The sequence below is a fragment of the Camarhynchus parvulus genome, chromosome 15 (assembly GCF_901933205.1).
Source record: "Camarhynchus parvulus chromosome 15, STF_HiC, whole genome shotgun sequence".
Classification (NCBI taxonomy): Eukaryota; Metazoa; Chordata; class Aves; order Passeriformes; family Thraupidae; genus Camarhynchus; species Camarhynchus parvulus.
Window position 1 is genome coordinate 135,508 of NC_044585.1, and position 24,539 is coordinate 160,046.

The 24,539-nt window shown below is 49.3% G+C and overlaps 1 protein-coding gene across 1 annotated transcript in view; it reads right to left on the bottom strand.

The window, feature by feature from the left end:
• Window positions 1-12,414: 12,414 nt before the first annotated feature.
• The window catches only part of POLE (DNA polymerase epsilon, catalytic subunit), a 34,132-nt gene continuing 22,007 nt past the window's right edge, over window positions 12,415-24,539 (bottom strand). The window contains 20 exon segments of the mRNA XM_030958771.1: window positions 12,415-13,250; window positions 13,463-13,480; window positions 13,483-13,554; window positions 13,680-13,805; window positions 14,084-14,284; window positions 14,480-14,673; window positions 14,779-14,910; window positions 14,999-15,194; window positions 15,283-15,415; window positions 15,886-16,011; window positions 16,277-16,450; window positions 16,852-17,056; window positions 17,649-17,869; window positions 18,017-18,240; window positions 18,621-18,797; window positions 19,811-19,917; window positions 19,998-20,151; window positions 22,376-22,516; window positions 22,842-22,985; window positions 24,139-24,348. Of these exon segments, the coding sequence (XP_030814631.1) occupies window positions 13,137-13,250; window positions 13,463-13,480; window positions 13,483-13,554; window positions 13,680-13,805; window positions 14,084-14,284; window positions 14,480-14,673; window positions 14,779-14,910; window positions 14,999-15,194; window positions 15,283-15,415; window positions 15,886-16,011; window positions 16,277-16,450; window positions 16,852-17,056; window positions 17,649-17,869; window positions 18,017-18,240; window positions 18,621-18,797; window positions 19,811-19,917; window positions 19,998-20,151; window positions 22,376-22,516; window positions 22,842-22,985; window positions 24,139-24,348 (3,069 nt within the window). The 3' untranslated portion in view covers window positions 12,415-13,136.

A 24,539-nucleotide genomic window follows, 5' to 3' on the forward strand; every position in this document is an offset into this window, starting at 1 on the left:
GGTGGTCTGGGGACTAATCAAAAGCACTGTGGTTTGAAAGGGCTTTGGGAATACAGACAAGTCCAGGATTGAGCAGAACATTCCTTTGTCATCCTGCATCCCAGATACCAGGGGGCCCCTTGTGAGAGACTGAACTGTGAAGGGATGATGACTCAAAACATTCTTCCATTTGTGGAGATGGTAGGGTGCTTTGTTAAAATGGAGGAGGAGAGCTTTTGGATGTCTCTGATCTGAAAAGACCAAGTCTGTCTTGAGGCCTTTGGGTGATGAGATCTTCCTACTCTTGTCAGATTACTGTAGATAACAACAAAAATGACTGCATACCTACTTGCCTGTACTGTGAGAAACAACAGCTCACTTTCTAAAATTTTAAAGATTTATTAAACTTTAGCAAAAAAATACAACAAAAGGACCAAATAAGGAAAAATTACAGCGCTGGGAGCCCCGCCATGACTACCAGCCACGTGGCTCATCTTCAGAATGGATGCTCTGCCTTATATATCTCTAGCCTCTCCTAGAGCCTTGTCAGTCAACTCCTTCCTTGCCGTCCAGTGGTGGAGATCACTGCCTTACATTCTGATTGGAGGTCAGGTGTTACCACTGTAACAAGCCCACCCTCCCAAATGTTTGAAATACCCAGGCCATTCTGTGATAACAATACTGGGGGGAACACATTGCAGAAAGAAAACTATACATCTATAAAACTTCTCTTAACATACCTATAATGTTCACCCCTTAGTTGTGAGAGCCAACTATCTCATTACTCATCCATTACACTGTGCAATCACATTTTTCTACAATAAACCCTACTTGTGTATATTTACACAAACACCAGTCATTCAGTGTCATTTCACTCTAATCTTCTCCAAAGAATCTAGTAACGAGAACCTGGGTTACCATTGCCTTTGGGGATAGGTTGTAACAGCCCTGGTCTAAAGACAGCTCTTGCTGAATAAGTCTATCATGGAGAAGATACCTCTCAGTCATTTTCCTCCCAGCACCTTACTAGTGGGGCCAAGGGGTAAAATTACAAGTCAGCAGGAAATAAAAAGATGGAGAAAAGAAAGAAGAGGGAAATTATATTAGCGTTTAAAAATTTGGAAGTTTCTGAGAGTGAGAATGATGGAAGGACAGACTTCTACAATTGCTACTTTTAAAATTATTATTATTATTATTATTATTATTTTATTTCTCCACTTTTCTTTTTCCTTTCACTAACTGCAGTCTCTGTTTTCCGAGAGGAGGACACGCAAGGCTACGTTATGGTACCTGCTTCCATCATTTTGGTTCACAGCCTGAAGAGACAATTGTATTTGCAGCCTGAGGCAGAAGCAAAAGAAACAGCACAGTTGGTCCACTTGGAAAGGGAGAAAGAGCTTTCCTGAACTTCCAGTGGTAACAGGGCTCACAGTGGGAAGAGATGGGATGGAGTTAAGCTGCGGGCTGTAGGACGTGCCTGCAGAAGCACGTGGCAGCACAGAGAGGCTTTTCTCTGCCTCACCTTAGGAGGAGGAGGTGCCACATGGCAGAGTCCTGCAGAGAGGAGCCTGCTGGAAGCTGACAGATGAACAGCACAGGATCACCCCGTAGAAGGATATTTAGAAAATATGTTGCTGACGTGGCAACGTGGGATAGGTCACATAGTGAGAATTACCATGTAAGGAAACACTGTGCCTTGAAAAAGTGTGTAAAGCCAGCTCATTTCTTTGAATAAAGGATTCAGATTCCCTGCCCGTCTGGGTGTGTGTTGTGATCATTACAGCTCACTGCCAATCTGGCAGCACAAATGGCTTCTGGAAAGACAGCTTTGTTTATTTTCAAAGATACCCTTGAGGCTGTGCTGCTGGCACACATTTATTGTGTTCTGGAAGTGTAACAAAGGCATGTCCTGAACACCAGAGGGCGGGACGTGGCCAGTTGCTGTGTTATGACCGTGGCAGAGGGGCCAGGGGTGGGAACTGTGTAAGTTTTCTGCCTCTAGACAGTTGTAGTGGTTATTTTCACTTTGATATGGGAACTTCTTTTTGTTGATGCAAGTGAAGTTTGTGAAGATTGTGTCATGAATATTTATATTAATGCTAATTACCTTAGCTAAGAGCTGAGAACAGTTCCATCTCTTTCTAACAGAAGTCTTTTGTGGAATCTGAGATGTCTCTGAAGCTTTTCTTTTATGCTAGACTGGGGAAGACAGTCCTGGACAAGATCTTTGGACACAGTTGTTTGTCTACCTGGGTAAAGCTTTAGTCAAGATGTTCTTCACCTCTGCATTTCTAAACATGTAGATGAAGGGGTTTAGCAGTGCTGTTACAGTTGTGTTTAAGATGGTGACTGTTTTGGTCAGTTCCGATGAAGCTTTGATGGATGGCTTGACATGGAGGAAGATGGTGGAGCAGTATCAAATAATTAGTATAATGAGATGGGAAGAACAAGTGGAGGAGGATCTTCACTGACCTTGAGCAGGTGGGGTGATCTACAGTGGAGATGATAGAAATAAAGGAGTTCAAGGTAATGACACAGAAGCCGAGGATGACAATGACTTAGGTGGGAAATGCAAGATGTGGCTGGGGTGTGTATTCTACTGCCATCTGTTAGACATGGGGCAGTTTTCTTCTGTTCATAGGGCCACCTGTTAAAACCGGGTGGGGCAGTTCTCTGCTGTCCATGGGGCAGTTTTTTCTTTATCTCTCCCACAGCCAACCCTCCCTCCAGGAGATCTCTGCTGTCCATGGCCACTGAGTGTCCCTGCAGGGCTGATCCAATTCCAGCATCCCATGGGGAGATGCTGCGCCCAGGGGAGGAGCCAAGCATTCCTACCTGGATCCAATCTGAGCTTTGGGACACCACAGCAGCCTTTGCCCACTGCATTGCCAGAGGAGCAGCTTTCTGCTGCCCTGCATTGCCAGAGGGAGCCCAGGCCCATCTGCAGCAGCCCTGGAGCTGCAGAGGAAAACTCCTCCCTTGTGCAGGATCCCTGCTCCAGCAGCAGCACAGCTGCCACTGCAGGAGGGCTGAGCCCCCATGGGATGGGGCTGTGCCACCACCCTGACACACAGGGGGCAGGGCATGGTCTCACTCTGGCAGTGGGGTTTTTTTGTTGTTTGTACTATTGCATTTGTATTTTTAATTTTCCCAGTAAAGAACTGTTATTCCTATTCCCATACCTTTGCCTGAGAGCTTATTAATTTCAAAATTATAATAATTTGGGAGGCAGGTGTTTACATTTTTCATTTCAGGGGAGGCTCCTACTTTCCTTAAGTGGACACCTGGCTTTTCAAACCAAGACAATACTACATAGGGTGGTGGAGTTGATGCTACATACTCACAAGCACAATAATGCAAAGGTTGCCCATGACTCAGGACAAACATAGAGAGGAAGAAGACAAACAGGAATACTTGCAGGTATTGAGAATCAGAGAATCCAACCAGAATAAACTCCTTCACTTGGGCTGACTTCTGTTGCACATCCAGCCTGAAACAGCAAACCCCAGACTGCAGGGGCTGGGCATGTAGGAAGCAGAGGCAACTGTGGAGAAACCTGACTCACTCTCCCTGGGTCTCAAGGGGAACAGGGCCAGCTTACATTCAGAGAATAAATGTCACAGAGGCTGATACCTGCTCCAGCCTATCATGGCTTTGGCACTTTCATATGAGATGGGACAGTGATGCCTCCTTCATCCGAGCTGGTCATAGTCAAGGGAGAGAAATGGGCACTTCCAGGCTGCAGCTGGTTCCACAACAAAGCCTTTCCTGCTGCTGGGTAGTGAATCATGTCTCAGCCTGGATCTCTGCTCACCAACTATGAAGAGACATCACGAACTGTTTCAGATGGAGAAACTTGTGATGGAGATAAATCAGCTCTTGATGTCTGTAATGAGCTGGGCAGAACCTGAGCAAGTTCAACATCTGCTCTCTAACATACCAGGGTAAAGAAATTAAGGGAGAAAAAATTATCTGTATTTAACAATGACTGTTCTTCCCCAGCCTTTCCTTAAGATGGCCTAAAGTTGAAAGGGATTTCATTTAAGGTTTTGAAGATAAGCTCCAAGGGAGAAGACAGGAAAAAACCCAGAAATCAGAAAAAAAATTAATATATTTAATCGGTTCAATTTTCAGTGCAGGTTGTAAAAGCTTTGCCAAAAAAAGACAGTCCTTTTCATGGCTGCAAAATTTCTCCTATCATCCATCAGTTTGTTTGCCCATTCTTTACATCTGCACACACCAACCCCTCAATTCCTCTCCTCTCCCTGCTTTTTAAACTGCAATCTATTGGTCTGTTTTTAAGCTATTGACTGGAAGGTCTGGGACTGTGCTGTAAACTTCATCCGGGCCAACTGCACAAGTGGATGAGGCAGTGTTATTTAATTTCTTTGCCTAAACACCTGGAGTCACTGTTTGCTGAGAACTACACTCTTCTACAATTACGGTGTTCTGAAATCAGGAGTTGTGTTTGTGCTGCTTGTGGAGATCAAGAAATTTTCCACCTCACTCCCCCAGTGCCTTTTTTTTTTTGTCTGAATAGCATGTGTTTGTCCAAGGGGTCTCCAGGATGGTGAAAAGGGTTGTGTTCACGTTCAGGAGCTCCCATTTCTGCCAGGGACTTGGAACAGAAATCAATACAAATCTCTTAGATTTGATGAAGTTTTAGAGAATAAAGTTGCAAAATTGCAAAAAGATTACAGCATTTAATAGAAGGCCTTTTAGAAGAGAAGGCAGCTTTGCTCTAAAACTGAACTGAAGGAGAGTGAGTTTCCTTCGTGCACATTCTTTCTGTCTTGCTCCCTAGTCTCAGGGAGGACATCTCCAAGGAAATTGTCCAACAACCAGACCCCATGATGCCAGCATTCGCCTTGTCTGTGAGGCTTCCAGATCCCCTGTGATGACACCCAAGGTGAGGAATGCCAGGCTTTCCATCACTACCACACTTCCTGGGCTCTTCCTAGGCTGGCAGTCATGTTCAGGTTTAGAGTCTCCTTTCTGGCATCTCTCAGGTAGAGGCACCTCTCCCAGAGGTTCTTGCCTCCCATCTCTGAGACAGACTGGCTTTGCTGTTCTTTGCCTTCTTGTCTGGGTGTGTTACAATTCCTGCCCAGTTCTTAACCTTCCCAACCTCAACACTTAATGGCTTGAGGATTTCTTCCAGTCTGAGACCAGACTGTTTATTCTCCACCCCCATCCTTCCCTGTTCTGTTGTCTGGGTATACTGAGAAGCTGCGCTTGACATACAGGGAACTTCTGCTGGGCTGCTAATCAGGCTAACATCAGCATGTGCTGCTTTTGGAAGTATTCTGCTTTTTGTTTCTCCTGATCTTTCCACAGCTGTACATGATGATTCCTTCAACCCTACGAGAAGCAAGCAATGCAAATAAAGAAGCACCATCCTGGTGATCAAGAAAAGAGATTTTGGCTTATTTGTTCAAGTGTTTCTTTCTAGGCAGTCACCAAAGCTTGAAATGATTTGTTTTCAGGGTTGATTTTCAGTGTTGATTTTGTCATGATTTTGGGTAGATTTCACTGTGGAAACAGCTTGATGAAAGGCTGTTACACAGACCTCAATGAGACAGGCTGAAGATTTAGCCATCAAAACCTGATGCTGACTGACCTTACAGCAACATGGTGGTTTCCATGGCTTGAAAACACTGTTCCATTTCTGGAAAACTTATAGGGGAGACAGAAGCTGGAGAAAAGGTGTTTGCTGTCCAGGAAAGCCTCTGGTGAGGAAAGGTTCAGGGATCAAAGGGTCCAGTGTCAGGGATTTTCAGCTGAGCAGCACCACTCCAGTTGTGCAATCTGGTGAGGGGGGAATTGCTCTGGGTCTGGATAAGCTTTCACACAAAGTAGGTGGGAACCTCCTCTTTGGGCCCGACTTCTGGTAACCTGCAAGGTGGTACCCTTAGGACTGAGAGATACTGTTTTATCCTGTGAGTCATGTGAAGGGGCCCTCTGAGAGTTGTCATAGTCTCTAGGTCCTACTGCATCCCTAAAACTCTGCATGCAGCACAGGTAGAGGAGCAGTTTCTGGGAGTGCTGTCCTAAGAGAGGAGGCTGTTGGCGTGCAACACATGAGGAGGCCTGACCTGTTCACAGCCCCAAGAGCTTCTGCTGCTGGCACTTCCAGAGGGAGGGCTGCTTCCATGTGTCACAGCCTTAGTACTGCTCTCCTTTGGTGCTGGGTCAGTGCCCTCCACGTGTCCGCCACGTCCTGCTAACCAGAGGGACCCCCTGGTTGAGGGGTGGCAGAAAGAGTCACCCTATGGGGTGGGACTGGCACCTGTCCCTGGCCTGTCCCTGTCTGCCTCCATTCTATCATCCAGAAGTCTGTGCCTCTGATTTTCTATTCTAACCTGTCTGCAGAGACACCTTGGTATCCTGGAACAGCTTTATCACCATCAGCTCTCAGCAGATGTTGTTAAAACATTCTTACACCACCTCATCCTCTACATGGTGTGTGATTTACCCCCAAGAGCTCCAGAAACTGTGGTGAGCTTGTTCTTGCCTGAAATTCTCCACAGAGCCAGAGCCTGGATGGTAGATGAGGCTGTCCTCTGGGAAGGGCTCCAGGAATCATGGCTTTAATGAGCACAAGAGGAAACTGTTTAATTTCTTTGTCAGTTTAGGCCTGAGAAGTTAAATTGTTCTGCATCAAATTAGTGTGATCCATCTCTGTCTCCACTGGGGAATCCGACACTGTCCCATATGGGGTAGTACAACAGTCCCCGAGACAAAGTAGTTTCTGGGCAGCCTGGAGCCAGTTGTTTTCCTGCTCAGGCGACAAGGACTAAGCTGTATCTGGTGAGATCTCCTCTGTCACTGACCCCTGCCAGAGCACAACAGAATACAGCCTTCGAAGGTCCCATGAGGGGTTTAGGTCTGTCCAGTGCCTTTCCTGTAAGCTCACCTGCAAGCAAGGTGCCCTGGTTCTGGCCAGGACAGGGACCATTTTTGCAGTAGCAAGGAGCAGATATGTCCAGGACCCCGATGTTATTTTATACCACCTCATGTCATTGCTGAGTGCAGGGGAAAGGCACTGTCTTCTGAGAAGGGTTTGCTTCCAGTTGAGAAAACATCTGTTGTATCTATTAGTGGGGAATTTTCCCCACTAATAATTTAATTTTGTTATTAAATTATTAAATTATATATTTTATATATATATATATTATATATTATATAATTTAACCTTTTGTTATTAGCAGTGTTGCTGCTACAGTTCATTTTCTTATCTCCTTGCTGTTTCCAGTGAATTGTTCTTATCTCAACCTGGTATCTTTACCTTTTGTACCTCCAGTTGGAGAGGGGAAGGGCACATGATTTTAGTGGGAGTACTGCCTTGGAGAATACCATTTCTAAACCATGACGCAGCATCAGGAGAAATCGAAAAGTACCAAAAACTATGCCATGTTTTAAAAAGCCACCAAAATTCAATGTTTTCATCCAACCCTAAAGTACCTGTAAATCAGCCTGACACAGATGGACGTGCAATCAAGAGATATAAACAAAAACAGGGATACACGAACATGGGAGAATGGACAGGCAGATGAGTTGAATTACAGATAAGAATCAGTAGAGGAAATCTGGCCAGCAATTAGACAGGTAGGAAAAGAGGAAAAGTGACTGATGAATCATTAAGAGAGACCTGCAGGTAGTGGCTGTGTGATGGTGTCATTGTCAGGGCAGCAGAGGAGGAGGACTGTGCTGGCTGAAGCCACAGCATGCACACCAGATATTTGGATTTCTCAGTCTGGAAAATGCCTTTACAGAATTATAGGCAACACTTGCAAGTTGTGCATCCATTGTGGAAAATAATTTTAGGGCATAAAGTAAAATTATTTAATTAAATCTAAAGAAAAATATATTTTAACTGGGACAGATATTCTTTTAACATTAAGAAAGCACCTTGTCCTTTAAGTAAGTGGTCTTTTTTATCATCTATCAGCAGTCCTGGCTCACGGGGGGCTGGCAAATGTGATGTCTGAATCCCATTTTCATCCTTCTATAAAAAGGATGAAAAGGAGGGTCTAGTGAACTCCTTCCTTTTGTGGCTGGGAAGGCTGTGGAGCAGATAGATCCTCCTGAGCACTTTGCTGACAAGGGAACAGCGCAGGGGGAGAGGGGTGCAAGCTGGGATTTGAGCCAGGGAAGGGAAGTGGGATACTGCTTTTTATCATGCCAATGTGCTTCTGAGCCATTACTGGCTCAGGCCAGTAAAGCTCCCCCAGCCCTGGAAAAATAGCAGGACATTCACACCGCAGCCTGAGGGTTTTCATCCCTTCTGATGGGAGAGGAGGCTTTTATGTCTTGGAAGAAGTCATAAACTATCCAACATCCTTGAAGTGCTCCCAGACTGATTTCTGGGGCCTTTGACCAGAGGACTGTGCACAATCCACAGTGCTACAATGATCCATGGTGCTGTATTTTGCATCTGTCTGATGCAGAGTCCTCCAGAAGAGAAAGGTCATCTTGGAGGTCTCCCTGGGAGGAGTCTGGGGCTGCTACCCATGACCACAGGGCACTGTAAGAAGTGGGAAGGAATCTCAGGTGGATCCCAGAAAGGAGTTAATTCCAAATGAGAAACGGTCACCCCAGGTTGCTTTTCTTGGAGGAGCCTTGAGCTGCTCCTGGGTTCTGAGACTAAAGCAGCTGTGTAAAGCCTTCAGGAGATGCCTGGGAAGAGTCTGGGGTGGGTGCTTGAGGATGTAGGTCCCATGAACAGAAAAGAATCATCTTGGATCCCTTCCCTGGAGAAATCTGGGGCTGCTATTTGGGATTGTGAAAAATGCTTGGCTTTTCGCAAATATTAAAATGAATATTATATGTGTTATGTTAGAAAGTTATGCTGTACTAATTCTCTTATGTAGTGTGTTAAATATAGTTTTAGGTTATAACATAATGTTAAAACAGAAACTATGCTATTTAAGATACTCTTTAACTAGCTCAAGAAAGAGATGAGATAATCAAGAAATTCTTCGCACAGAGATAACAGCAACAAGCTCTAAGAAATATTGCCTCGTTATCAGAAAAGACAAACTTTCTTCCACCTCCTTTTCATCTTTGAGGTGCCAACAGGATTAAGGAGGAGAACTTGACAATAACCAGAGAACACCCTTTGTTTCAAAAGAATTTTTGCATCATGCATGAGATATATGAATATGCAAAAGGCTATTGCTTTTAAGAGTTAATCCTTTGTTAGTGAGCCATGCTTTTTTTAAGGAAAGCATCTGAACGTTTGTATTCTTTGCTTTTATTGTTGTTATGTTTGCCCAATTATCCCATCATAAAAAAACCAAACAATATTTGAGATAGCAGCAATTTTAATTGAATAGTTTAGAAAATATATATTGACAATATAATTTGATTAAAAATAAAGGATAATTTGGTTCCAATAATAGCGCATAAGCAAAAGATAACCGCGGGGTACAGAGTGCAGGGCTCTTGGACCCCGGCCACCTCACGTATGAGCTTGCCAAGCAAAGATTCCCCCCTTATAAGCCAGGTGTCAATGCCATCTCCTCCCATTTTCGATTCATCACACTTCTATCTCTGCCCTCATCACCACCTTTACGGCGCATGCTCCATCACTCGTTTTGGTGGTCGCACAAATCTTCGGGGGTCATCACTGATGAAGGCCTCTCCTCTTCCTCTTTTGTCCTTTAGTTCACCTTTGGGTTACACATGCGCACCAAGCCATTACAATGTAAGCCAAAACTAACATATTACTACATTTTAGCACCAAAGCAATAAATCTCTTATAATTAGCATTTTCCTGGGACCCAACCAGATTTTCCCTTCTTTTTGTTAATTTTTAGTAACCGTTAGCTCTTACTTCTTCCTCTTATCCTTGAACATCTGCAGGGAAGGGGGTTGGAGCCCCTCCTCTCCCTTTCCTTTTTGGTATTTCAACTTTTTAACTGTTTTATTATTTCCATATATTAATTACTGTATCAATATTAACTACTGTTTCAATTTTATAAGCATGAATCATACCTATTTACCACATTGTCCTTTATTGTCCTAGCTCTGATGCCAAATTCTTATTGTTCTAATTTGTATTACTACTTTTATAACCATTTTATTACTATTAAACTTTTAAAATTTTTTAACAAGTGATTGGCATTTTTCACAGGACTTCAGGCGCTGAAATAAAAGACAGAAAGACTCCAGAAGATGCATAGCAGGTGCCTAATGTGGAACCTAGAAGATGCAATTTCCACAAAGAGAAAAATAATCTTGGGCAGCTTCCCTGGAGGAGTCTGGGGCTGCTGCCTGGGATATCAAATGCCTATAGTAGAGATGAAAAGACTGGGAGATACCTGGGAGAAGCTGCAGGGAGATTCCAGCAGATACACTTTTGTTCAAAAAGAGAAAAATCATCTCAGGTTGCTTACTTGTAGGAGTCTTGGACTACTACTCAGGATGTCAGGATTTATCGGTATTAGTGAAAAGACTCTATGAGATGCTTGGGAGGAGTCTCAGCTATATCCTCGAAGAGAGAGCTTCTACCAAAAAGCAAAACATCACAGGCAGCTTCCCTGGAGTAGTCTGAGTCTGCTACCCGGGATATCAGGTCTCGAAATCACAGATCCAAAAGCCCCAGGAGGTGACTGGGAGGAGTCTTGGGGTCATCCAGGATAGTTCCCTCCAGAAGAGATAAAACATCTCCAGTTGCTTCCTTGCAGTACCCAGGACATCAGGGCTTTAATAAGTAGAAGCAAAAATCTATTCCAACTGTGGCCAGCTCAGCCCAGCTGACCGCAGCCAAACCCGGCCGAGCTGCTCCGCTCCAGCCGGTCGTGCAGCGCCCTCTGCGGGCGGGGCGGCTCCTGCAGGCCCCGGCCCCGCTCAGGCCCGTCCCGGCCCCGCCGAGGTCCCCGGGAGCCAGAGAGGAGTGACTGGGGGACACAGACAGCAGGCGCAGCAGGAGCACAGTGGTGTCACCCCGGGACGGCCTCCAGTGTGAGCCGGATGACGGGAGGGGACAGAGGAGCAGAGCGTCCCGCAGAGCATCCCCCTGCCTGCCTCGCATCAGGAGTGAGAGAACCGATCCCAGTGCAACCACAGTGCTGCTCCAGGTCTGCCCAGCCCAGAGCTCTTCCCCCTTTTTGGGATCCTCCAAGGACTCCAGAGCTATTCCTCGGCACCCAGTCACCTCTTTTCATAGAAGCATGGAATATCCTGAGTTGGAAAGAACTCACAAGATTCATCAAGTACTACTTCTGGCCTTGCCCAGACAGCCCAACAATCCCACCCTGTGTGTGTTTGTTGTCCAAACATTTCTGGAGCTCTATCCCTGCTCACGGAGCTGAGATCAGTGCCTGCCCCTCAAGAGGAGCTGCAGCCCCCCTGGTGAGGTCTGAATAAACCAAGTGCCCTCAGCTGCCCCATATATGACTTCACATCTAGACCCTCCACCACCCTCACAGCCCTCATTGGATGCTCTCTAAGAGATTTATATCTTCTTGTATTGAGATGTCCAAAAGCTCCTGGTGTCATGCCCACAAAGATCCCATGGCTGCAGTGGCCCTGTGCCCATTGAGATGCCATGGCTGTGGTAAGCTCATGCCCTTTGGGATGCTGTGCCCATAGTATGTGAGGGCTAATGGTCTCTGCTGCTGTGTGGGGTCAGTGTGATCGTCAGCCATAAGTGCAAACTGGACCTGTCTGACCACCCAGTGCAGCCCACGCTCTTCCTCTCACTGTCTCCACCCTGAAAGCACTTTGGCTTCCCTGACTACAACTACAGGTGATGGCCCTATCCCACCATCACAATGCCCATTGGTCGTCTCCTTAGATGGTTCCTTAGTGGGGGGAATGACTCTGGGGCTGCTCCAGCCTCATGCCATGCCATGCCATTGCAGGTACCACCAGAGCAGAAAGGTCACAGTGGCAGGGTGGATAATATATGCTCTGCCTGAAACCTTCAGTAGCTCCCAGTTCTGAGGGACCTGCTGCCTCCATGAGGAGCAGCACACATGGAAGAGTGGGACATGTCCTACAGCCCACCTGCCACCACTGCCAGCCCCAAGCTTGTAGCCGCATTTCTCTTCACAGAGAAAAACTTCCCAAGGATATTCTGATCTCAATTGCTGCTGCACCTCTTGTTGTTCACAAGTGGAATGTATTGTGGAAGATTGTTTACTTGAAGAGAATTGGTAATTGGATTCTGGCGTGAGTGTTTTGATTCACTGACCAGTTGAATCCGTGTGTGTGTCGCGACTGTCAGCTGACAGTCACAAGATTCTAGGCAGTTGAGTGCTTTGTGCAGATTCAGTTTAGATTAATGTAATATAGAATAATATAGTAAAATAAATTAATTAATTAGCCTTCTGATATGGAGTCAGATGCATCACTTTCTCCCCATCATCAGGGTTGCCCTGCCTGTACTGTACAGGCTGTCAATAAACCTTGCCTAGGGCAACTCACTGCAGTGAAATGGAGGGACATGGGCGTCAGAGCTGGTGGCTGTGTCTCCATCCTCCAGCCCGGCACTGCCATGGCAGGGACGTACAGCCTCCAGCCATGGGCTGCTGGTCCTGCAGGGATGTCTATACGGTCTCAGGTCCCCCACCTCACCAGGCAGACCCATTAATACCTTAATGAGAGCTGACAAGTGCTCAGGCCAAGCATGCCCAAGCACATTAGCACAGGGAAGTCACTCCACCGCAGCCAGCTGCCCACAGGCAGGACCTGCTGGCAGGTGTGGGCAGCACCTGTGGGCACTGCCTGCCTCATGCTGGCAAGGGCTGGGCTGAGGATGGGGTGAAGCCAGCGGTACCACAGCCACCATTATGACCCAGGCTATGGGTGGTGCCACAGCCACTGGCACCCACAGCCCCTGATTCCTCCCTCCCTAAAAATGACACCTGCCTTCTACCACCCATTTATTTAGAGAAATTGAAAATTAAAACTATACTTGGGGCCAGCACAGACCTGTGGAACCCAGTTCTAGCCACTGGAAACTCCCAAATCCCCCACCAGGCAGCTCCGGGCAAAGACAACCCAGTGGCAAGCATGGCTCTCCTCCTCTTCCCTCCCTGCAGGAGGAGTGTGCAGTGTCTCTGTGGTCTGGTCCATGGCCAAGGGGGTCCAGTACCACTCTCCATCGATGTGAGAGCATGGAGTAGGCAGGAAGAGCAGCTCAGCCCTCACTGCTGGAGCTGGAGGTTGGTGTGCAGCAGCCACTCAATGGTTTCCAGCAAGTAGGCCATGCCATAGTGCCGGGCAATGTTCTGGAAGACACTGACATGGTCCATGAAGACCTGGGGAGAGAAGAACAGGGAGGGAAGGAGGCTACCCAGCATCCTGGGCAGCTAGGGGCTCTGATGGAGTGGCTGGACAGGGCTGGTCTGAGAGCAGCTCAGCAGGTGCCGCGGGATGTGCAGTTAGAGCAGAGGCAGAGGAGGCACAGGGCACCTTAGGGCCCCTCACTGAGCTGCTGGGCTGGGGCTGGGCTGGGCAGGTGTTGAAGTACCTGGGAGGAGATGGTAAGAGGGCGAAGTCTCCAGCACAGCTGCAGTACACAGGCATGTGTGTCTCCTTCACACCGCGACACTTTCTGCACACCTGGAGGCCAAGGAGGTTCAGGTGGGTCAGGAGATGAGGCCAAGCTCCTCTGCCAGTGGCAAAGTGAATGTGTCCAGGCACAGACAACCAGGGAAATGGGCAGAGTGGGGGATCCCTGTGCTTACCAGGTCCTGCAGCACAAAGGCCATCAGTTTCTTCTGCAGGGCTTCCACCAGTGCCATCTCAATGGCATCAGTATCATACTGCACATGGCAGCAGGGGCAAAGCCAGCCAGGCAGCACCAACCTGTCCTAGGGGCAAAAAGAGGGGCGTAAGCACTGCAAGTCCCATGCACTGGGATGGTGGAACTTGTTTCTGGAAAGGACAGAACATAAGCCAAAGCCCAAGCATGCTCAGATGCATCACATGCAGCTAGAAAAGATGAACAGAAAATTTGCTTTAGGAGAGGATGATCATGGACAGCAGGCAGAGCTGCAAAACAAAGGGGAGATAAAGTGGGGAAGATGATCGTCTGGCCTCCAGCATTGCTGTACTGGCGCCTCTATTGTCCCCAGGAGAGAGGCTGCACCTGGGAAAGGGCAGGGTCCTTGCACAGGTCCAAATCTCTGCAGAAGTTGCAGTTCCTGCAGATGACTTCAGGAAGCATATAGGAGCGGCAAGGGTCCCGAAACTGGGCTGCTTCTGAGAACTCGCCCACCTCAATGAGGCGCAGCAGGTCCCGGCGTAGTTTGTTCACCTGGTTGGTTATGTTGGCATCCAGGGAGAGGACCTGCAAGGATAAAAGCCAGATAAGCCTAGCAGCAGAAACTGTTCTAAGGACAGCTCAGATCCTTGTGACCCTCATATAGATTCAGGACCCAGTTAAAAGATCCATCCTGGGAGAAGATGCAGCAATGGACAAGTAACAGAATTTCAGTTCAGACCCCAATCCTTCAGCCAAGGAGCCTGGCCCACCCCTACTGACCTTGCAGACGTATTTGATGAACTCCAGAGCTGGGTTGTTGAGTGGCAGGTAGGAGCCAGGCAGGACTGGGAACATGTCTGAGGGCTCTGTGGCATTTTGGGAACCAGCCATCTTCTTCTGGATCTTCTGGGTGATGGTGAAGAAGCTTTGGGTGAGCTCATTGGCCACGTAATCTTGTGAGAAGGTGATCATGCCTAGAGGGGTAAAGCAGAGAGTGTTTGAACTGATTGGTGGCACATAGGGCAAGCAAGGTGGGTGTCTCTACCTGCAGCAGGGCTGCCCTGGGGCTTGGCACTCACCAGGCATGGCCCTCAGCTCCCCCAGAGCCTCTTGGGACACCTGGCTGGTGCTCCTCCTCTTGATGGGGGTGCTCCCAGGGGTGTTACGCCACAGTTCTTCCTTCATGCTGTGGTACACAGCCACGATGTAGGCTGGGAAGACATAGGCAAGGCTCCAGCTCCTATCCGGAATTGGCACTGGAGGAGCACAATGACCTCACCATCTCCCCATACTGCTCACCTGATATGATCATCAAGAAGTAGCTCTGGCAGGAGCCGGCCTGGGGTAGGAACTGCGCGATGTTCCAGTTATTCTCCAGCAGCTCCTCCACATCTGGTTCCCCTTTCTCCTCCTCTTCTTCCCCCACCACCTCCTCCTCCTCCTCCTCCTCTTCCTCACTCTCCTCCTCCTCCTCCAATCTCTTCCTGGTGTCCTTCTGGGGGTCACATGCATAGCAGTCTCTCATGCCCAGCCAACACCTCCCTACTCTGCTCCCAAGGGACAGGGTGCTTCCCATCTCTTACCTCCCCATAGTGGATGCGAGAATCCACTTTTCCCTTGATACCTCCATAATTTGCTGGGTCCATCCAGAGCAGGAACTCCCAGCACCGGGAGAATGAGATGGTCAGAGAGTGGAAGATCTCCTTGGAGTGGATGCTGGAGGGAGGAAACTGCAGTCAGTTCCTGTCAGCATAACCTCTTCTCCATGGGACACGGTGGGGAGGTGGTGCTGACCAGGAGAGAGGAGTGTCCCCTTTCCCATTGGGCCCCTGCTAGGGATCCCAGGGGAAGTCATGCCCAAGGACACTTGGCTCTTTGTTCTTGTGTCAAGGTGCCTATACCACAGCTGGGATATGGACAGCCAGACAGAGCATCTCAGGCTCTCCTTGAAGTCTCTTCAGGATTGAATCCTATGAGTATACTTGGAATACTGCCCCTAGAGGGCAGCTAGGGACAGATCACTACCCTAGGCATGACAGCAAGAGAACTGGGAAGCCTTGTCCCTTCTGTAGCTTTGCCAAAAAAAGTAATAAATTCAGTTTTGAGGCGCATTAGAAGACAAAAAATCAGCATCCTCCTCCCTGGTCTTGAGCCCTGCCCCAGCCCCACCTCCAGGTGCACCTCACCTGTTGATGATGTACTCCATATAGCTGATGGCATCCTCAATGTGCCGCTTCTTGGTGCACAGGATGATGCGGTTGAAGTTGGCGTAGACCACAGAGGAGCCCAGGCGCTTGAACTCAGCCACCAGCCTGCAGCAGGGCACAGGGTGGCATCAGTGGGCAGGAAAGCAATGCACAAGGGGCCTATGTGACCCGAAGAGCATGTGTTGATTCCTCAGCCTAGAGTCAACATGTAGCAACACTGGGCAAGGGAAGTCACCCAAAGAGGATGACAGGTCCCTCCTACTGCCCACCTTTCTCTGGAGGATCACTGTGGGTGCCAGCATCCTGGTCACTAACATCACGCCTCTCCATTCCCCATCCACCAGACTGGCACAGTTAAGACCTCACTTACTGTAGGAAAAGCTTCTTCATCATGTTGTGGAGCGTGCGGTGCAGTGCTGGGTCATAAAGCAGGGAAGAAGGAGAGCGGAGCCAGCGGTAAAAGTGAATGACCTGGTTGTCTGCATATACATTGTGGTACTGCGTAATCTCCTTCACCCAGCTCACCACCATGCTCTTCAAAATCCTGCCAACGAGCAGAGACTGGCATCACCCCACCAGCGACCAGCAACACTTCCCCCTTCCTGACAGGGACGTGTTTACGGACACACTAGAGGATTTAGAACAGGAACTCCCTTCTTCAGCCCTCAGCACATATATGCCTCTATAACCTAGTGGAGCATGAACAAAGGAGAAAGCAACATCCCCATGCATCTGCTGGCTGAGGCACTAGGCAGCTCTGAGGATCTTCCAATGTGTTGGAGAAGATGCCTGCCATGCACTGGAGGCCTGAATTTATACTTAGACCACCCTACAAGCCCTACTGCTGGGGAAAGGCTAAAGCCAGGAGGAGGTGAAGTAGGACCCTGAGGGGACCTGCCAAGATGGAGACCATCTCTCTACTTCCTGCTGTTTCTGAAGCCACACCTGAAAGTGTTGGAGCAGAGGGCAGTTTCATCATAGCTGGCTGGGATGTTGGCAGCTTGGTTCCCTGTGACCATGTCCTCCAGGGATGCCTGCTGAATTACATCGAAGCTAATGCTCATGCTGGAGCCTCCTTCCATGTCATTCACGTGGTGAGACTGCAACACGGTGTTCACAGCCAGGCTCTGGATGTCCAGCTCCAGACACACTAAGAGGAGACACAGCTGTCAGCAGGGAGGCAGGAAAAGGACCAGGAACATCCTCCTGCTGCTGCCAGAAGTGCTTTTCACAGGTACAAGGTGATCTAGAAGGGCTACTGCACTCAGAGGGCAGATGCTTTCACAGGCATGACTTGACCTTCATAGGTGTTGAGCCTTGTCTTTCAACAAGACTCCAACCTACTGACCCTCTGGGGAACACCAGTTTTCCTAGAGGCTGCAACAGTGGACCTCAGAAGAACTCAAGCTGCCTAAGAGAGGTCTGTCCCAGCATCACCAGTGATGACCAAGTGAGCTGTCCTTGGGCTGACAACATTGCAGGTGGTCTGCCAAGTGCTTCTGTCATTGGTCATTGGTAAAGAATCCCCATTTTGATGCCTGCACATGTTTCAGGCATCCTTCCCTGCTCCAGGACATGCCCTTAGCATCCTCCTTACCCATACAGATGCTGAAACCCAAAAGCTGCTGGTTACAACTGTCACCATAGAGACTCTTTGGGGACTGCATCCACACCTCTGCAGGACTCACAGAGCAGGATCCAGCTCTGCCCCATTCAGTGCTACCACCTTCCTCCCTCTTCACCTGTGGAGTAGCAGCCAGGGTTGTTGATCTCAACTGAGGCTCTCTCATCAAACTCCATGACCAGGCGGTTGTCATCAGCCTCCTTCCCCCCCAGGTCGGGGCGGGCCGTGGGGGACAGCCACAACAGGTGGTTGTGACGACGAAGGTGGCGTGAGAAGAACAGGTCGGAGCCAAAGGTGGAGATGTCATCAGGGAGGTTTCCAATGGGGATGTGGTAGTACCTGAGGCACAGAGACATCAGTGGTCATTGGCATGAGCATGGCTGCAGGGAAAACAGGGACCCTGACCATCCCATCAAGGGGCGAGGCAACTCCTATGGTCCCACTGAGGGCATGGTAGCCTCAGGGGAACATGGCTACCCTGGGTACCTGCTCATCTCAAAAGCCTGGGAAAGGCAAGTGTCCAGGTTGAGGTAGTGGCGAATCATGCGGCGGGCAGCATGGCGCTGCCAGTCCAGGACAGAGTAGCTGATGTCATCTACCAGCCGGATAGGGACCAAGGGGAACTCCTCCATGATGGGGATCCCACTTGCCAGCTGCTTCAGGTCCCAGTTGGACTGCACAGCCACCAACGTGGGGCCCCGGCGCTCGTCCTGCACCAAGAAGAAAGAGACATGTCCTGGTGCACCTCTCACCTGCTCAACAGGAAGCTGGTGGTGTCAGGTGCCCCATCCCCACAGCAGGTCCCCACAGTTCTGGGACAGCACACCCCAGCATTCCTGAAGCATGCACCCACCTTCAACAACTCCAGCTCTCCAGCTGAGTGCAGGGATGGAGCAAGATCCTGAGGTGGCCTTGCTGCTGACACTGCCCCAGATAAGCCCCACACAAGCAAAACAAGCACCCACTTCACGACCTTGGGTCCAGCAGTTACAAGCAGGTGTTCTTGGAACTGCTGTACCAGTGCCTTCCACAGCATCCTTCCCTTAGTCCAAATGGTCCCACCGAAACCTTCCCCACACCTTCATCTCACCTTGTAGCCCAAGAGCAGCCGCTGGACACCTCTGTAGATGGCCTTGGGGTCGGTCTCAGCGCGCACCTCAAAGGTGTGTTTGTCTGGGGGCAACAGCTCCTTGCCCACCTTTTCCAGCAGAGCCGCGCGCTCCACTGAGAACAAGGTGGTGAGGTTTGGCATCTGGTTGCTGCGTACCTGGGTGGAAGAGGGACCAGGTCAGAGCAGGGGGAGAGCAACCCTGGGATGTGCAGTGCCAGGGGCCCTGCCAAAACTTGGCAGGGATGTGTGATGTACAGAGAAACCTCCTGCTGCCTGGCCCTACCAGGTCTGGGGTGGAAGGGACCTTTAAATGTTGTCTAGTCCAACCTCCTGCCACAGATAATACATAATCTCAGAATTGTTTAGGTTGGAAAATACCTTTATGATCAAGTCCAGCTGTTCACCCAACACTGCCAAAGGCCACCACTAAACCATGTCTCCAAGTGCCACATCCTCACATCTTTTAAATCCCTCCAGGGATGGTGACTCCACCACTGTCCCGGGCAGCTGTGCCAGGGCTTGACAACTCTTTTGGTGAAGTTTTTCCTAATATTCATCCTAAACCTCCCCTAGTGCAACCTGAGGTCAACTAGACCAGGTTGCTCCAGGCCCCATCCAACCTGGCCTAGAACACTTCTGGGGATAGGGCAGCCACAGCTTTGCTGGCAAATCTGTGCCAGGGCCTCACCACCCCCATAGGGAACAATTTTCTCCCAATATTCCACCTAACCTTGCTCTCTGGTAGTGGGAAGCCATTCCCCCTTATTCTGTCACTCCATCCCTTGTCCAAAGTTCCTTTCCAGCTCTCTTTAGGCACTGGAAGGGGCTCTAAGGTCTCCCTAGAGCCTTCTCTTCTCCTGGTTCAACACCTCCAGCTCTCCCAGCCTGTCTACAAAGCAGAAGTGCTCCAGCCTTCATCAGAGCATCTCTGTGGCCTCCTCTGAACTTGCTTCAGCAGCTCCGCATCCTTCCTATGTTGCAAACCCCAGGCTGGAGTCAGGTCTGCATGTGGGGTCTCACCTGAGCAAGGCAGAGGGGCAGAATCTCTCCCTTCCCTGCTGTGGGGATCAGTTCAGGACATGGGGGCTTTCAGGGTTATCAGGGCATATGGCCAGGGCATGTCCAGCCATATGCACCCCCAATTTTCCACTCTCCACAGCCCTCCTTACCTTGTCCAGCACAAAGACAGCAGCCTTGCGCTGGGAGGGGATGAAGAGGCCCAGGACTGCCTTGCTGCCCTGGGAGCTGTGGTACAGGTAGATGTGGCGAATGCTTCCTGGGGACACAGAGCACAGAGCATCAGTAGCGCCCATGGGTGCCAGGTGCCCCAGGAGCCCCTCCCCCAGGATGCCTCACCTGGCTCCAGGTAAGTGAACTGAGCCAGTGAGCGCATCTCCAGGTGCTCAATGTTGAAGGTTTCAGCCTCTCGCCCTGCCAGGTGCCGGACGAGCTGCCTGCTGACCATGCACACACAGCCCAGGTGGATCAGGGCACGGAATAGCAGCGGCACCTGGAATGATGGGGAGAGATGTGACGGAACAACTGCTACTAAGCTCTTCTTGGGGGGTGCAAACCTAGAATAACCCAGATTAAAAGCCACAGGTAGCACATATCTGAGGTGCCTTGGCATGAGTTTAGTACTATCAGCCTTGCTAAAGCTATAGAACAGGTATCTCAAAATCCACATCTTCCTATCTACGCCCAGACCCTACCATCAAGGTACTTCAGAGGACGTGTGGAGCAATATTTGGGCAATCTTGCTGCTCTGCAACTTGTGGTCTGTCACTCTGAGGCAGGGGCTCCATTTGAACCTCCAGATAATGGAGCATGGTGGGAGATTCACCACAGATCCATCCTGTTTTATTAACCCCGTAGCTGTCAAGTCCACTGCTGTTGGAGACTCTTGAATGGCTTGCTGAGGAACCTGGTCCCAGACTAGTGAGAAGCAATAAACATTTTGTTGCCTAATTGCTCTTCCCTTGTGCTAGTTTTATTTGTAGAGGCCCCTCACATCTCTTCAGCAAGATGAAGCATTCCCATCTAAGTTCCATCCCTGAGGGCAAACTGTTCCCTCCCTTGCATCCCTCTGTTAGTCCTGCTGCATTTTTTGCGATAATGATCAGAACTGCACTGCAGATGTTTAAAGATCAAGACAGAGTTTTCCTTGCCCAGGTCAGTGTCCAGCTGGGTTAACTATGTCTCTGAGGATAGAAACTCCCCAACCCCTTGGGCAACCTGCTCAACGATATTTGCAGAAGTTTTTTCTGACATTTACACTGGATTTACATGTTTTAGGTTGTGACCACTGTTGCCCATTCTTTCCTGGGTGCCAGAGCAGAGCCTCTTCTCCACTCTTCCCATCAAGCAGGTTCCCCGAGCCTCTTCTGGGCTGCACAGTCCAACTCACTCAACCTCCCCTCAGATGACAGATGCTGGTACCCCATGACTATCTAAATCCCTTCATATCTTTAAAACTTCTCCATGCCCTTTGTTTTACTTCAGCTGCTCATTTAATTTTCTCTAAACTTCTTGGGTTTTCCCTCTTCCCACTTATTAAACTCTACTAGAGTGGAGAAGACTCAAGTTTTTCTAGAGGAAGGTCTATAGATATAAAGAATTTGGGTACAAGCCAGTCACTTCAGACAAGTAATCTGAAGTATGTTTTGGGTGCTGCTTACTTAACCTCAGTAGGGTTTGGTGGGGACCATTTTTAATTGATGATGGCACATATGGTTCAACCTTTTACATCACCATAGGATTTCATAGCCTCCACGCAATCATTCAGTGTTGTGCCTTGCCTTGAGAGACCTTTCTTCAAATTTTTCGAAAGTAGAAACTTAAGGTGAATAAAAAAGTTTTCTTCAACTGTGTCCCACGGGAATGCTTCATAGGTTATACCAGTAACTTGAGTAGCAAGTCTCCCAACTCTGTGATGATCTTTTTGCCCTTGCAGCCTCCTGCACCTCAGAAAGCATTTCATGGCCAGTGGCACCTCTGCTCACAGCAAAGCTTGTCCTACTCAGGACTATTCATCCATAACAATCCTACGCTGCATTTCAGTATCAAATTCACCAGTGCTCATGCTTTCTTTAACTCCACTCTTACAATGGTGTGGTCTATTCTGCCACTTCCATACAGGTCAGGTCTTTTCACTACAATATCTTCTTCGTTAAATTCCTGTCATCAGGTTTTGATCTGCTGGACAAACCAGTATCCTCACTGGAAGCAAGCATCCCAGGTTCCCACCTTCATTCTTGGCATTGGCAAATTGAATTTTAGCCTCGTTGCTTTCTACAGAATTTCATTTAGGTTGTTCTTGCTCTTCCCAAACCTTCAAGTTGTACGCTGTTCTTTTATCTAAAGCTTTTACAACCTTGTTTTAGAGGACATGGCACTCAGACATGTATCACTCCACATATGTTGGGTTTTTCCCCAGCTTTACTCCAAATGCCCTTTCTCTTCCTGGTTACAATACCAGCAGATTGGTTCAGGATTTGTTTAGAGGAAGCTCTCAATTTCTTTCCCCAGATTTTCTTAGCTCCAAATAAACTGAAGTCCCTTTCTCAACATTTGTAACGTGTGTGCTGATACCCAGCACTTCTGTCCATATGAGCATAATTCCCAGTTTCCTGGACAATGTTCAAGGTCTTGGATTTTTGGTGTCTCACCACTGGAACTCAGACTAACAAGCTACTGTTCAGCAACCGTTAAAGACGAGCACCTGAAGGAGTTACCTGTGTCTCATACACTCCCTCGATGTCCGGAGCAGAGAGGTCTGCATTGATTTCATTGATGTGCTCTTGGTACATGTCTTCAGGAACAGAGTATTCATACAAGTTGTAAACTAAGTTGGAGCGGGGCAGGATTCTGTTTACCTGCCAAGGTAAGGGACAGGATAATTGGGACACATCCTACCACATGGCACCACTGCCAGGAGCCAGACTCTGAGCCAGGCCAGCTCCTGGTGCCCTCTCCTAAGGAAATCAGTGGGTTATGCTCATGTACGTTACAAATTCCTTTAACAGAGAACTTGATTTTCAGGCAGACTGGGATTAGCAGAGGGACTAGGGCCCAGATGAGGGATATCCATGGGGTAGGAGGTGTTGCGTGGCAGATGCTTGTAACTCCTGCTTACAGGGGAGATGAAGTGCTTCACCTCAGTGCAAGCTGTTTCCCCTTCCAGAAGGGGTAGGTCCTCACCTTCCTGTAGGCTGTTCCCTCCTCAGGCTTTGGGACGCGCTGGTTGACATAGAAGACACGGGGGATGCTCAGCTTGATGCAGTGCAGGTCACTCCCTATCACCGCCCACAGCCGGAACAACCCAGGCTGGCTGGTCTCAGCGATCTGCAGGACATGGGGCATGAGGTCAGTGTTAGCAGGAGATCCAACATGCCATCAGTGCTTACATCTACACTGCAGAGCACTCTGGGGGGATCTATATGGTCAGTTGGTGGCTAAAACCAAAGTGGGGGCTTAGAGAGTCATCACTTTCAGCTCTGGAGTCCCTGTGTCCTGCTACTGTGCCAGGGCACCATGAAGAAAACTCTGCCTCAGGTGGCAGCCAGCTCCAGAGATTGTCATCCAAGTCACTTGAAGTCCTGGACCTGCAGCTCTGACACCTTTCTGGAGGATGAAGTGGGTGACAGGGGCTGAGCTTAGGTGGCCACACATAACAAAGGATTGTAAAAACACCTGGATGATACCACCCCACCTCTTCATTTGTACATTGTTGGCTTCTAGGCACCACTGGAATCCCATGTCCAGTGCTGGGCTCCTTAACACAGGACATGGACATAAGGAATAGAGTGAAGAGCCACAAGAAGGAAGAAGGGATTGGAGCATCTTTCATATCAGGGAAGACTGGCAGAACTGGGACTGTCTATCTCAGAGCAGAAAAAGCTCAGAGGGATCTCATCCACATATATATACCCAATGGGAAGTGCAGAGAGGACAGAACCTGACTCTTCCCAGTGGTGCCCAGTGGCAGGACTAGACATCATAGGCACAAAGCAGAATGCAGGAGGGTTCCTCTGCATGTCAGAAACTTCTTCCCTACGAAGGCGAACCTGGTCCAGGTTGTCTGTGGATGGAAGTGGTACTCTTTATCCTTGGAGATATTCCAGGACATGGTCCTGAGACCTCAGCTCTGGGTGGCCCTGACTGAGCAGGATGTGGGACCAGAGGGACACGAAAGCTGCCCCAGCCTCAGCTGGTGTTTTTGCCGTTCTGTGACTGCACAGTGCTGCCCGCAGGCTGAATAGAGCTGCCCCACCAGCAGATCTACCCATGCATCTCAGAGTCACCAAGAATGATGCTGTAGACACGTGTTTCCATCCAGATGTGTGCGAGTCTGAGGCTCTGCAGCCCCTCCTGGGCTCCTCAGGGCTAACACTTACATGGGGTAGGTCAGGGCTCCTGAACTTCATCGCTTGACCACAAAGTGTAAATGTGAGGGTTGTGCCCCAGGCTGCTCTGTGGCAGGTGCCCTCCCCAGTACCTGCACAACCTGCCAGGGCAAGTCCAGGATGCTGCGCGCTGTCCGGCGCAGGTAACTGCTCAGCCCTTTGGAGAGGGCATCGCGGACCACTCCTCCACCCGCCACCACCCCACCATCCTCCAGCCGCCGCCTCTTCCTCCGCTCCTGCCGCTGCCGAGCCTGCAGCTCCCACTTCTTCTGGTGGAAGCGCAGCCAGACCAGACGCTCCTCCTGAGTGGGGTGACCATAAGAAAGACATCAGCAAAAGCGTCCCAGCCCCACAACATCACACCATACAGCCTACCCCTCCAGCCCTCAGTCTCACATCACGTTCTGCCCCAGCTGTGAAGCCACTACCCCCTTTTCTCTATCAGTGATTGCTTTTCTGTCTCCTGGTTGTATTTCTCTTTGTATCCCAGACC